Here is a 15,255-nt window from a genome sequence, read left to right on the forward strand (position 1 = left end):
AAAATAAAAAAAAAAACAAAAAATCTCTAATTAAACCTAAAGGAAGTAGAAGAAAGGAAATAATTAAAATAAAATGAAATAGAAAACAAATACCATAATAGAGAAGGTCAACAGGCTAAAAATTACTTCTTTGAAAAAAGTTAATAAAATTAATAAATCCCTAAAGAGGCTGATCAAGTAAGTGGTTATTATCATTAAGAGGAATTTATTATTATCAGTAAGAGAAATGAAAAAGGACATATTAATCCAGATCTTTCAGAAATTAAAAAGAACTTGATAGATTTTAAAAAGATTTTATAAACATTAAGATTTTATGAACCTTTTTGTTAATAAATTTAAGATGGAACAATTCCTGGAAAGAGAAAACCTGAATTGACATGTAACTATTAAAGAAATTGAAATCATTACTAAAATTCTTCCCACAAAGAAAACTTTGGACTTCAATGGTGAATTCTACCAAAGACCCTGAAGGAAGAAAATGCATGAGTGTTATAAATCCTATTATTTCATTTATTTATTTATTTTTAACATTTATTCATTTTTGAGAGAAAGATAGAGTGCGAGTCAGGGAGGGGCAGAGAGAGAGGGAGACACAGAATTGGAAGGAGGCTCCCGGCTCTAAGCTGTCAGCACAGAGCCCGATGCGGGGCTCGAACCCACCAGCGGTGAGATCATGACCTGAGCGGAAGTTGGACGCTTAACCGACTGAGCCACCTGGGCGCCCCTACAAATCCTTTTTAAAAATATAAAAACAGAAACTGCTCCCCACCTCATTCTTTGAGACAGACATAACCACGGTATTAAGAACGAGACAAGGATGAGGAAGTTGTCGGAAAAAAAACATTTAAGGACCAACTTTACTTGTGAACATAGATGCAGAAACTTAAATATTAGCAAACATACCCACTATTGTATATGGAAGGATGTCCTTTCACAGCCAAATTAGATTTGTTCCAACAATGCAAGGGTAATTTAGTATTAAAAAGAAAAAAATCATCCAATCTAGGGGCCCCTGGGTGGCTCAGTCAGATGAGCTTCCAACTCTTGATCTCAGCTCAGGTCTTGATCTCAGAGTTGTGAATTCAGGCCCCACACTGGGCTCTACACAGGGCATGGGGCCTATTTAAAAAATAGTAATAATTTTAAAAAATTAAATAAAAAATCAATCTAATTCACTATTTTGAGGAGAGAATTTTATTTCACTAAATATAACATTTGTAAAATTCAACATCCATTCACGGTAATCTTAGCAAACAAAGAATAGAATTGAATTTGTCTAATCTGGTACCAGTTATCTCAGCAAATATTTTATTACCTCTATTCAACATTGTTCTGGGGCCCTAGATAGTGTAATAAAGCAAAAAATAATAATAATAAAAAGAAAAATTTAAGGAATTCTAGGAAAGAAATCATACCCTTACTATTCTCAAATGATATAATTTTTTAGTAGAAAAACCTAAAATGTCAACACAAATTGTTAGAATTAAGAGAATTTAGCAAGACAGTTACATTATAAAAATAGCGGGATATAAGATCAGTATACAAAAAATCTATTTCTGTTTATGAGCATCAGACAAAATAAAAACTTTACACATACTATATAAAATAGCATTCAAAAATATAAAATATCTCAGTATTAACCTCACCAAAAATAGTCAAGCCCTCTAAAGAAAATGTTCATGGATTGGGTAACTCAGTATATTAAAAATATTAGTCTCCCCTAAGTGATCTACAGATTCATTGTGATCCCATTTAAAATCCTAGTACTTTGTGGTTTTATTTAAAAAGATGTGAAAATTGATAAGCTGGTTTTAAAACTTCTGTGGAAATGCGAAGGGCCTACAATATTCAAGACACTTTGAGAAAGAAGAACAGAGTGTGAGGACTAATCTGAAGGTTGTAAATCACTTTAAGGTAATTCAGGGTTGTATTACTGTAAAGCTAGACAAATAGACCAAAGGAGAGAGTCCATAAATAGACTCACACATGAGTGAACAAATGATTTATTACAAAGCAGGAATTGTAGAAAATCAGAGTTAATTGCAGAAATCATACTCAACTATTCTTTATTTTTTTAGTTTATTTATTTGAGAGAGAGTGTGCACACAAGTGCACGTGCATGGGGGAGGGAGCGAGGGAGGGGGAGACAGAGAGAGAGAGAGAGAGAGAGAGAGAATCCCAAGTAGTCTCTATGCTGACAGCATGGAGACTGATGTAGGGCTCAAACTCAAAGCTGTGAGATCGTGATCTGAACCAAAACCAAGAGTCAGACGCTTAACTGACTGAGCCACCCAGGTGCCTGTCAACTGTTCTTTAGTAACCAGAAGTCACACAGAAGGAGGAATGTTATCTTGTTTCCTCATTTTTTCTGTTTTTTATTTGTCCTCATTTTCAGAGGGGCTTGTTTTATTTTTCACCAGCTCTTCTCCCCAGCCCTTTGGTCCATAAGCATCAAAGGTAAAGGGAGTGTGTGAAGATTAAGTGATCCAGGGCAGAAGTTAATGACAGGGGCCATCTGATCTGGTTTGCCCAGCTCAGTTCGGTTGATACCTCTTTTTCTGGCATAGATATGAAAAACTTTCACTCTGAATAGTGTTCTGGTTTGGATGACCAATTTTACAGTTACTCACATTTAAAGAGTTCTGGGGGATTTGTATCACACTGAACTATCTGAACACACAATTTAGGATAAGAAGGATATAAATGTAGGAGGGAGAAGGATAATTGAGTAAAGTAGAAATAAGTAAAGAGCAAGAGCTAGTTCTTGGGTGGATGGTCAAGAGTGTCAGGAGATGATTAGAGAGGTAAACTCTAATACCCAGATGTTGATGGAAGAGCATGCCTCTTAAATCTGTAAGGTCAGAGATGTCAGACGTCTCTTTCTGAGGTCCATCTAAAACAGTAGCAATTATCTAAAAAGAGCAATATATAAAAGCCTGGGTTTCAATTTATGAGATATACTCTAGAAATAACACTACAAATTAGAGACAAAGTCAGTCTGTATTCTCAAACTAGCTTGATCTGTTAATTCCTGGTTGACTGTTGTTTGCAAAGCACTGTACTTAAACTATCAGGCTTTTTTATTCTTGAATTTCTTTAGAAGAGTGGTTCTCAAGGTGGGATTCTCAGACCCCTAGAGGGTCCTTGAGACCCTTTTGGGGGAGGGTGGTTTATGAAGTCAAAACCATGTTTCATAATAATATTAAACATTATTTGATTTTTAAAAATCTTTTTATTGTTGATGCTTACTTACACTGAGGTACAAAAGCAGTGATCCTTATCATGGATCAGCAGCACCACATGGCCCGAGTAGTTAGTGTTTCAAAAACACTAGTGTTTTGGTTATATCAGCCTGTTCTTGCTGAAGTAGTAAAAATTAATCATTTTTTTTTAAACCTAAACCCTTGAGTCTTTAATAGTCTGTAGGACAAAGGAGGAAATACACATAAAGCACTTTGCAGAGTACGGAATTTTGAGGGAAAATTGTTCAGTTGTTGGAGTTAAGAACCGATCTGAACGGCTGCCATGATTTTTGTCTGAAGAAACGATCGGCAGATGTCATTATTCAGCCTCGGTTTGTTTGGCAGCCACTGTCTGGAAAATAAAGGAAGCGAGACTGTCACTCCAGGAAAAATAGTGGGCAGGATGGGTTGCCAGTGATGAAATTGAGCTTTCAAGTGAAAATTTGAACTTTGGAAACTTGTCTGCCACTGGGTGCTTGACAGCTTCCTAGTGCTTAAAGGATTTTTTTCTGATGAGCTCAGTGGTGATACTAATAAATGTGATTTTTTGATACTATAAAATGAAATGTATCAATATCTGGAAAGTCTGTATAAGTCAGTGAACTAGTATTTTCCAAATGACTCATGTCAGAAAATCTCGGGGTGCCTGGGTGGCTCAGTTGGTTAAAAGGCCGACTCTTGATTTTGGCTCGGGTCACGGTCTCATTGCTCGTGAGACTGAGCCCTGCGTCAGGGTTCTCTTTCTCCCTCTCTCTCTGCCCCTCCCCTCTCTCTGCCTCTCCCACACTCTCTCTCAAATAAACTTCAAAAAAAATAATAACAGCAACTGATTGAATACAAAGTATATGAGAATCCAGATTATCTTCTATTAAGGAAATTTGAAAAAAAGCAAAACTCTTCTCCCTACTTTTTGCGGGGAGATGGGTTAGAAAATATAGTTGACTTCTTGAGAAAATATTAATGTGAGATGCTTAATGTTGTTATTTTTAAATGAATTTTAAAAAGTTATTTTAAAATATAGTTTTAATTCTGAGCGCAAGGCATATCTATAGATACAATCCACATAAACAGAACTTCTCAGGAGTCCTTAATAGTTTTTATGAGTGTAAAGGGGTCCCCAGACCAAAAAGTTTGAGAACCGCCCTTCAGAGCACTGGTTTTCAGCCTTAATGAATAACAGGACCTTCAGTGGAGCTTTAAGAACTGCCGTGTCTGGGTCCCACCTCCAGAGATTCTGTTTTCGTTAGTCTGGGGTGCAGCCCGGCCATCGGGGGTTTTGAAAACTCCCCACGTGATGCTGATGTGCAGCCAAAACTGGGAAGCAGTGCTTCAGTCCCAGGCTGGAGATGTACAGGCCCTGGAGCTTCACCTGCCCCTGCTTTTGGTCTGTAAACGAGGGCATTTCTCCTTCAGTCATCTGACATCGGGTCTATTCCAGGCACCGTACTTGTCCCTGGAGACCTGTCCAGGAGCAAACAGGAAACATTTCTGTGTTGTGGGAAAGGAGTTGGATACTGCACCAATAGATAGGTCTTCTTTTTCTGTGGGGGGGAAGGTGGAGCTAATAAAATGATGGAGCCAGGGTCAAGTGCGGTCCTGATGCTTGGGCTTGCTTTGCCTTCAGACCAGGCTTTGGCCCCAGTTTGCTGCCATCTTCGGAGCTGGTGCCTGCTGAGTCCCAGCAGACACAGGCATCGGCTGACGCCCCGTTCGCCGCCCGAGGGATCTACCCTGAGGAGATGCCATCGGTGGCCCGGCCACGGCCTGTCGGGGGCACCACAGGTACATGGGGCTGTTTAGCTTGCATTTCTGAACTAGAGAACCTCTGCTTTCTGGCTACATTCTGGCGGAGTGAGTACCTTTCAGACTTCCCAGGGTCCCGCCGTCCCCGTGTCCGTGACCTCCACTGGTCTGCGTTCCCTGGGATCCCAGTGGAGTGCGTGCAGGGGAGGGGAAGAGAGAGTGGTGGAAATCCCAAGACTGATGTCCGATTTGTTCCTGTGTCAGTGTCCCAGAACACCCCTTCACGTGGAATTCACAGCACAACTCTGCCGGGGAAAGCATTTCTTAATTGTCAGAGTAAACGGCAGGATCTCTTTCTGAGCACTTGGTATGGCCTTCAAACAAGTGTCGTTTTCTAAAACGGCACTTTTCCAGTCTGTGATAAACAACTTAAATGTTGCTGCACAGTGACCTGAGGGAGGTTTTTGTTTCATTTGGTTCTCGTGACAAGGGACACTACTCATAGGTGACAGGCAAGGCCAGCGTGGCTGAGCCAAGTGTCACGTGGCATGTGGCTGGTCAGCCCCAGCAGTTTACCTGATATCCAGTCTTGAACCCCAGAATTAAGAATTGCAGCTTCACGTCTCGGAGCTGTGTCTCATGAATAGTTGGTACTATAAATGCCGTGTCTGTGAATGTTGCTCAATGTTCCTAAATGTTGCTCATTGTGTGTGGAGTTCAAGATTCTGTTTCTCTGTAAAGCTCAGCATGCTTTGAAAAGGCTTCAGAGTTCATTATACCCATCTGACTGTTTTACTCAAAGTCACTTTTTTTTTTCATTTCTTCACCTTCCTGTGTGATGGTTTAATAAGAGGCTGAAGCTTTAATAAGAGGAGACATTACATGTTTGCTTTTTTTTTTTTTTACTGTTTTCTAACTTTCTGGACAATATATACCTTTATAATGTCAACAAGGAACTGGTTTAAGCCTTTTCGAAACTTGTAATAATTGGTGGATAGTTATCCAGATGGTCTCCTAGGCACTCTTTATATTTTGTGTTGTCTGTCAGTCAGTCAACAACAAAAATATCTCTGGATGGCCCACAGAATTCCCTGTACTTCACAGATGCTATACTTGCAGTGAGTTTTGTTTCTCATGTTAATTATTGCTTATCTGAACATTGTCGTGTATTACCTATACCAAACAAAATTCAGACAGATTCATCTTTAATCTAGAAGAATAGAGAAATGATACATATGAAATACTTGAAGAGGAAGTTATTTTCTAATAATTTCTAATAAGAGATTAAGTTGTATAAAAATTTGTAATAGAAAATATTAAGATACACTGGAAGAATTACTTTTCAACTATTTAAAATGATCGGATATTGGGGTGCCTGGGTGATTCAGTCGATTGAGCGTCCGACTTCAGCTCGGGTCATGACCTGCAGTTCGTGAGTTTGAGCCCTGATCAGGCTCTGTGCTGACAGCTTGGAGCCTGGACTTGCTTCCGATTCTGTGTCTCTTCTCTCTCTCTGCCCCTCCCCTGCTCACACTCTGTGTGTGTGTCTCTAAAAAATAAATAAACTAAAAAAATTTTTTAAAATTGATTAAATATGTATATGTCTAAAAATTACTACAAGCTAAGGAAAATAGTATCTAGGGAAGTATTCAGCAGGTATGCCTATGAGGTACTTTTTTTTTTTTTTTTTAACAAACAGTTTATTGTCAAATTAGTTTCCACATAGCATTCAGTGCTCATCCCCACAAGTGTCCTCCTCCATGCCCATCCCCCCTCCCCCCTCCATCCATCAGTCCTCAGTTTTTGTCAGCATTCAAGAGTCTCTCATGGTTTGTGTTCAGCAGGTATGCCTATGAGGTACTTTTAATGAGAGGATGATTTAAATAAATTGATAAGACTTCAGATCATAAATGGACAAAAGACAGGAAGGATGGATTCACAAAAGGAATGTGTGTGTGTGGTGTGTATCACAGGAAAGTAAACATGAAAAATGCCCAGTTTTGAACGGTATTGAAGAAATGCACTTCTTTAAAAATTTTTGTTTGTTTTATTTATTTTTGAGACAGAGACAGAGCACGAGCAGGGGAGGGGCAGAGAGAGAGGGAGACACAGAATCTGAAACAGGCNGGGCGCCCCTTTATAAGTTTATTTTGAAAGAGATTGTGCGCATGCACGTGCTCACAAGTGGGAGAGGGGCAGACAGAGAGGGAGAGAGAGAATCCCAAGCAGGTTCTGCACTGTCAGCACAGAGCCCNAATGCCCTTTAAAACCATGGCACGATACCATTTCTGTCATGAAATTGTTTTCATAATAATGTAGTGTGACAACATTAGCATCCAGTTTCTTCCTCTGTACAGTGGGGATAATGTGGTTTTGAGGATTATAGAAGATAACAGGTGTGAAGTGCTCAAAATACTGCCTGACATGCTGCAAATTTTCAGTGAGTACCAGCTGCAGTTATTAGTAGTATATTTCCAGTGGTGGAATAAATCACTAAACATTTGGAAAGCAGCTGGGCAGTATGACTTACTGAGCTGTGCATTTACTAATTCTACTTCTGAAAATCTAGGATCCTCCTCCCCAAAGATATCCAAATATTGGGGGAAAACGACACATGCAATGATGTTTATCAGTACAGTATTCCTAATAGCAGACAATTGTGAGCCCCCTAAATGCCTAGTAATGAGGGGATCAGTGCATAAAGTGTGCAGCTATTTATTATTAATTTCATTTTAGTTTTTTTTTTAAATTCCAGCATACTTAGCATGTAGCGTTTTATTAGTTTTAGGCATATGATATAGTGACTCAACATTTCTATATGTTACTCAAGTGCTCACCAAGACAAGCGTACTCTTTTTTTTATAAGTTTATTTTGTTTAAAAAATTTTTTTAAATATTTTTATTTATTTATTTCTTAGAGAGAGAGAGACAACATGAGCGGGGGAGGGTCAAAGAGAGAGGGAGACACAGAATCCAGAGCAGGCTCCAGGCTCTGAGCTGGCTGTCAGCACAGAGCCCGACGCGGGGCTCGAACCCACAAACCGTGAGCTCATGACCTGAGCCGAAGTCGGACGCTCAGCCAACTGAGCCACCCGGGCGCCCCTTTATAAGTTTATTTTGAAAGAGATTGTGCGCATGCACGTGCTCACAAGTGGGAGAGGGGCAGACAGAGAGGGAGAGAGAGAATCCCAAGCAGGTTCTGCACTGTCAGCACAGAGCCCCATGTGGGGCTTGAGCTCACAAACCATGAGATCATGACTTGTGCCAAGATCAAGAGTTGGACGCTTGACTGACTGAGCCACTCAAGTGCCCCAAGACAAGTGTCCTCTTAATCCCCCTCACTCTTCCCCCCACCTTCCTGTCTTCTGATAACCGTCTGTTTGTTCTTTATAGTTAAGAGTCTGGGTATTTTTGTTTGTTTGTCTCTTTTTTTTTTCTTTGTATGTTTGTTTTGCTTCTTAAATTTCACTTGAGTTAAATGATATGGTGTTTGTCTTTTTCTGACTGACTTGTTTTACTTAGCATTGTTCCCTCTAGCTCCATCCATGTTGTTGCAAATGACAAGATTTCATGCTTTTTTATGGCTGAATAATATTCCATTGTATATCTACGCTACCTCTTCTTTATCCATTCATCTATTTTTTTAAAAATATTTTTATTTATTTCTAGGAGAGAGAGAGAGAGAGACAGCGTGAGCAGGGGAGGGTCAGAGAGAGAGGGAGTCACAGACTGAAACAGGCTCCAGGCTCCGAGCTGGCAGTCAGCACAGAGCCCGACGCGGGGCTCGAACCCACGAACCGCGAGATCATGACCTAAGCGAAAGTCGGATGCTTAACCGACTAAGCCACCCAGGCGCCCCTCCATTCATCTATTGATGGACGCTTGGGATGTTTTCATCAATTTGGCTATTGTAAATAATGCTGCTGTAAACATAGGGGTACATATACCTTTTCAAAATAGTGTTTTCATGTTATTTGGGTAAATACCCAGTAGTGGAATTAACTGGATCACATGGTAATTCTATTTTTAATTTTTTGAGGAATCTCCATACCATCTTCCACAGTGCCTGCGCTAGTTTGCATTCCAACCAACAGTACACGAGTGTTTCTTTTCCTCCACATCCTCACCAACACTTGTTTCTTGTGTTTTTGATTTTAGCCATTCTAACAGATACGAGGTGCTTTTCCTTGTGGTTTTGATTTGCATTCCCCTGATAATGTGTAAGGCTGAGCATCTTTTCTTGTGTCTCTTGGCCATCTGGTTGTCTTCTTTGGAGAAATGTCTGTTCATGTCTTCTGCCCATTTTTGACTTGCATTATTTGTTTTTGATGATGAGTTGTCTCAGTTCTTTATATATTTTGGATACTAACCCTTTATTGGTTATATCATTTGCAAATATTTTTTTCCCATTCTGTGGGTTGCCTTTTTGTTTTGCTGATTGTTTCCTTTGCTGTGCAAAAGCTTTTTATTTTTATTTTATTTTATTTTCTGTTTATTTATTTTGAGAGGGGGAGAGGCAGGGTGGGGGGGAAATCCCAGTGTCAAGCCTGACGTGGGGACTCGAACCCACGAACTGTGGGGTCACGACCTGAGCCAAAATCAAGAGTTGGATGCTTAACCGACTGAGCCACCCAGGTGCCCCCAACAGCTTTTTGTTTTGATGAAGTCCCAATATTTTATTTTTGCTTTTGTTGCCCTTGCCCCAGGAGACATAGGTAGAAAAATGTTGCTATGGCCAATGTCAGAGAACTTACTGCCTGTGCTCTCTTCTAGGATGTTAATAGTTTTAGGTCTCACATTTAGGTGTTTAATCCATTTTGAGTTTATTACTGTGTATGATATACGAAAGTGGTTCAGTTTTTTTCTTTTGCACGTAGCTATCCAGTTTTCCCAGTACCATTCGTTGAAGAGACGGTCTTTTTCCCAATTGCATATCGTTGCTTCCTTTGTTAAAGATTGATTGACCATATAATTGTGGATTTATCTCTGGGCTCTCTGTTCTGTACCATTGATCTGTGTCTGTTTTTGTGCCAGGACCATACTGTTTGTATTACCACAGCTTTGTAGTATATCTTGAAATCTGGGATTGTGATCCCTCCAGTTTTGTTTTTCTTTATCAAGATTACTTTGGCTATTTGGGGTCTTTTGTGGTTCCCTGCCAATTTTAGGATTATTCTAGTTCTGTGAAAAATGCTCTTTGTATTTTGATAAGGATTGCATTAAATCTATAGATTGCTTTGTTTTTGATGTTTGTTTTTGAGAGAATGCAAATGGAGGAGAGGAAGAGAGATGGGGTACAGAGGATGTCAAGCAGGCTCTGCACTGACAGCAGAGAGCCTGATGTGGGGCTTGAACCCATGAGCTGTGAGATCATGACTTGAGCCAAAGTTGTACACTTAACCCACTGAGCCACACAGGCACCCCTGAATTGCTTTTGATAGTATGGACATCTTAACAATATTCTCCTAATCCAGGAGCATGGAATATCTTTCCATTTGTTTGTATCATCAGTTTCTTCCATCANCGGGGTACAGAGGATGTCAAGTAGGCTCTGCACTGACAGCAGAGAGCCTGATGTGGGGCTTGAACCCATGAGCTGTGAGATCATGACTTGAGCCAAAGTTGTACACTTAACCCACTGAGCCACACAGGCACCCCTGAATTGCTTTTGATAGTATGGACATCTTAACAATATTCTCCTAATCCAGGAGCATGGAATATCTTTCCATTTGTTTGTATCATCAGTTTCTTCCATCAGTGTTTATGTTTGTCAGAACACAGGTCATTCACCTCTGTAGTTAAGTTTATTCCTAGATATTTTATTCATTTTGGTGCAATATTAAATGAGATTTTTAAAAAATTTCTCTTTCTGCTATTTCATTATTAGTATATGGAAGTGCAACAGATTTTTCTATATTGATTTTGTATCCTGTGACCGTACTGAATTCATTTATCAGTTCTAGTTTTTTGGTGGAGCCTTTAGAGTTTTCTATGTTTAGTATGTCTTCTGCAGATAGTGAAAGTTACTTCTTCCTCACTGATTTGGATGCCTTTTATTTCTTTTTGTTGTCTGATTGCTGTGGCTAGGACTTCCAGTACAGTGTTGAATAAAAGTGGTAAGAGGGGTACCTGGGTGACTCAATTGGTTGAGCATCCAACTCTTGATTTCAGCTCAGGCCATGATCTCCCTGGTTTGTGGGTTTAAGCCCTGTGTTGGGCTCTGCACTGACAGCATGGAGCCTATTTGGGATTCTTTCTCTCTCTCCATCTCTGCCCCTCCTCCATTCCCTCTCTCTCTGTAAACAGAAAAACAGACAAACAAACATTTTAAAAAGTGATGAAACTCAACATTCTTTTCTTGTTCTTCCTGATCTTAGGGAAAAATCTCTCTGTTTTCTGCCATTGAGTGTGATGTTAACTGTCGGTTTTTCATATATGGCCTTTATTACGTTGAGATATTTTCCTTCTAGACCTAGTTTGTTGAGGTTCATCTTAGCATGAATAGATGTTGTATTTTGTCACGTGTTTTTTTCTGCATCTATTGAAATGATCATATTGTTCTTATCCTTTCTCTTGTTGATGTGATGTATCATGTTGATTGATTTGGGAATATTGAGTTACTCTTGCATCCCAGGAATAAATCCCACTTGATTGTGGCAAATGAATTTTTTAATGTGTCGTTGGATTTGGTTTGCTAATATTTTGTTGATGACTGTGTATTTATGTTCATCTGGGATATTGGCCTGTAGTTTTCTCTTTTTGTGATGTCTTTATCAGGGTAATGCTGGCCTCACAGAATGAGTTTCGAAGCTTTTCTTCCTGTTTTTTGGAATAGTTTAAGAAGAATAAGTATTAACTCTTCTTTAAATGCTTGGTAGAACTATCTGTGAAGCCATTTGGTTCTAGACTTTTGTTTGTTGGGAGCTTTTTGATTACTGATTCAATTTTATCACTGCTAATCAGTCTCTTTAAATTTTCTATTTCTTCCTGATTCAGTTTTGGGAGGTAATATGTTTCTAAGAATTTATCCATTTCTTCTAGGTTGTCCAATTTGTTGGCATATAATTTTTCATAATATTCTCTTATAATTCTTTGTATTTCTGTGCTGTTGGTTGTTATTTCTCCTCTTTCATTTCTGATTTTGTTTATTTGGGTCTTTTTTTTTTTTTTTTTGGATGAGTCTGACGAAAGGTTTATCAGTTTTGTTCACGTTTTGAAAGAACCAGCTCTTGGTTTTCATTGATCTGTTCTATTATCTTCTTAGCTTCTATTTCATTTATTTCTGCTCTAATATTTATTATTTTCTTCCTTTCATTGGTTTGGGGTTCTGTTTATTCTTCTTTTTCTAGCTCCTTTAAGTGTAAGTTTAGGGTGTTTATTTGAGATTTGTCCAGCTTCTTGAGGTAGGCCTATATTGCAAGAAACTTCCTTCTTGGATCAGCTTTTGCTTCATCCCAAAGATATTAGACCATTGTGGGGTTTTTTTCTTTTTTCAATTTGTCTCTCTGTATTTTTTGACTTCCTCTTTGATTTCTTGGTTGACCCATTCATTGTTTAGCAACATGTTATTCAACCTCGATGTATTTGTGGTCTTTCCATATTTTTTCTTGTGGTTGATTTCTCATTTCATGGTGTTGTGGTCAGAAAAGCTGCATGGTATGACCTCAAAGGTCTTTTTGAATTTGTTGAAACTTGTTTGTTTTGTGGCCTAACCTGTGATCTATTCTGGAGAATGTTCCTTGTGCACTTGAAAAGAATTTAACCTTCATGCATTTGTGGTCTTTCCATATCTTTTCTTGTGGTTGATTTTTAGTTTCATGGTATCGTGGTTAGAAAAGATGCATGGTATGACTTCATTCTTTTTGAGTTTGTTGAGACTTGTTTTGTGGCCTCACCTGTGATCTCTTCTGGAAAATATTCCTTGTGCACTTGAAAAGAATGTGTATTCTGCTGTTTGGGGATAGAATATTCTGATGTATGTTAGATCAGAGTGGTCCAATGTGTTATTCAAAGCCACTGTGTCCTTGTTGATTTTCTTTTTGGATGATCTATCCAGTAATGTAAGTGGGATGTTTAAGTTCCCTGCTGTTATTGTATTACTGTCACTACTTCCTGTATGTTTATTAATAGCTGCTTCCTGTATTTGGGTGCATAAGTGTTTATAATTGTTATATCTTCTTGTTGGATTATTCCCTTTATGACTATATAGTGTCTTTGTCTCTTGTTATAGTCTTTGTTTTAAAGTCTATTTTGTCTGATATAAGTATTGCTACCCCGGCTTTCTTTTCACTTCCATTTGCATGATAAATATTTTTTCTTTTCTTCACTTTCAGTGCACATGTGTCTTCAGGTCTGAAATGAGTCTCTTGTAGGCAGCTTATAGATGGGTCTTGCTTTTTAATCATTGCATCATCTTTCGTGTTTTGATTGGTATATTTAGTCCATTTACATTCAAAATACTTATTGTCGGTGTGTACTTACTGTCATTTTGTCACTTGTTTTACAGTTGCTTTTGCAGTTCTTTTCGGTTTCCTTCTTCTCTTGCTCTCTTATCTCATGGTTTGCCGGCTTAATTTAGTGATATACTTGAATTCCTTTTTCTTTATTTTTTCATATCTGTTACTGGTTTCTCCTTGTGGTTACCATTAGGTTTATATAGAACATCTTATGCATATTGTAGTCTATATTAAGTTGATCATCACTTAAGTTGAAACCATTCTAAAAGCAGTAAGTTTTTACTCCTCTTCCTTCCATGTTTTAGGTATATGGTGTCATATTTTTCATCCTTTCATTTTGTGAATTCCTTAGCAGATTTTTATGGTTATGCCTAATTGTCCAGTTTTTGTTCTTCCTATTTTTCTTTAAATTTTTTTTTAATGTTTTATTATTTCTAGGAGAGAGAGAGAGAGAGAGACAGCGTGAGCAGGGGAGGGTCAGAGAGAGAGGGAGTCACAGACTCTGAAACAGGCTCCAGGCTCTGAGCTGGCAGTCAGCACAGAGCCCGACGCGGGGCTTGAACCCACGAACCGCGAGATCATGACCTAAGCGAAAGTCGGACGCTTAACCGACTAAGCCACTCAGGTGCCCCTTCCTATTTTTCTTTAGAAAAAAAATTTTTTTAATGTTTCTTTATTTTTGAGAGAGAGACAGAGAGCATGAGCAGGGAAGAGGCAGAGAGAGAGGGAGACACAGAATCCGAAACAGCCTCCAGGCTCTGAGCTGTCAGCACAGAGCCCGATGCGGGGCTCGAACCCACCATGACCTGAACCAAAGCCAGGCGTTTAATCAACTGAACCACCCAGGCACCCCTCTCTTGCTGTTTTTTAAACTCTCTTTTTTATCACTATTTTGTGCATTTTAATTACTGTGTGTTTTGTTGTGGACCTCCTTGGGCTAATTTTGTTGGGGGCTCTCTGTGCCTCCAGGATCTGGATTTTTATTTCCTTCCCCAGGTTTGGGAAATTTTCAGTTATTATGTCTTCAAATAAATTTTCTGCCCCCTTTTCTCTATCTCCTCCTTTGGGATCCCTGTAATGCAAATGCTGTTGTACTTGATTGTGTTGTTGAGTTCCCTTAATCTGTTCTCATTTTAATTCTTTTTTTTTCCTCTCCTGTTCAGTTTGATTGCTTTCCATTACTTTATCCTGCAGAAATGTCAGTGATTGAGTTCTTCATCTTTGGTTCTTTTTTATGTTTTCTATTTCTTTGTTGAGAGCATCACTGAAGTCCCACTCATTTCTCAAATCCAGTGGGTATTTTTATGATCATTACTTTATTTTAATTTTTTATGATCATTATTTTATTTATTTATTCATTCATTCATTCATTCATTCATTTATTTTTAGAGAGTCCAAGTGAGGAAAGGGGCAAAGGGAAGGAGAATCTTTTTTTTTTTTTAAGGTTTTTATTTTATTTTTGAGAGAGAGAGACAGAGAGCATGAGCAGGGGAGTGTCAGAGAGAGAGGGAGACACAGAATCTGAAGCAGACTCCAGGCTCTGAGCTAGCTGTCAGCACAGAGCCCGACGCAGGGCTTGAACCCACGAACCGTGAGATCATGACCTGAGGTGAAGTCAGACGCTCAACTGACTGAGCCACCCAGGCGCCCCAAGGGAGAGAGAATCTTAAGCAGGCTTCACATCAGCTTGGAGCCTGACATGGGTCTCGATCCCACAAAGCTGGGATCGTGACCTGAGCCAAAATCAAGAGTCGGATGTTCAACTGACTGAGCCACCCAAACATCCCTGTAATCATCACTCTAAATTCTCTAGT

The 15,255-nt window shown here is 39.0% G+C and overlaps 1 protein-coding gene across 1 annotated transcript in view; it reads left to right on the top strand.

Moving 5' to 3' along the window:
• The window catches only part of KIAA1549 (KIAA1549 ortholog), a 91,519-nt gene that overhangs the window by 64,464 nt on the left and 11,800 nt on the right, over nt 1-15,255 (top strand). Inside the window, exon 18 of the mRNA XM_077781081.1 lies at nt 4,867-5,024. Within this exon, the coding sequence (XP_077637207.1) occupies nt 4,867-5,024 (158 nt within the window). The remainder of the gene's footprint in view (nt 1-4,866; nt 5,025-15,255) is intronic.

Source organism: Crocuta crocuta, unplaced genomic scaffold (genome assembly GCF_008692635.1).
Source record: "Crocuta crocuta isolate KB4526 unplaced genomic scaffold, BGI_CrCroc_1.0 scaffold228, whole genome shotgun sequence".
NCBI lineage: Eukaryota > Metazoa > Chordata > Mammalia > Carnivora > Hyaenidae > Crocuta > Crocuta crocuta.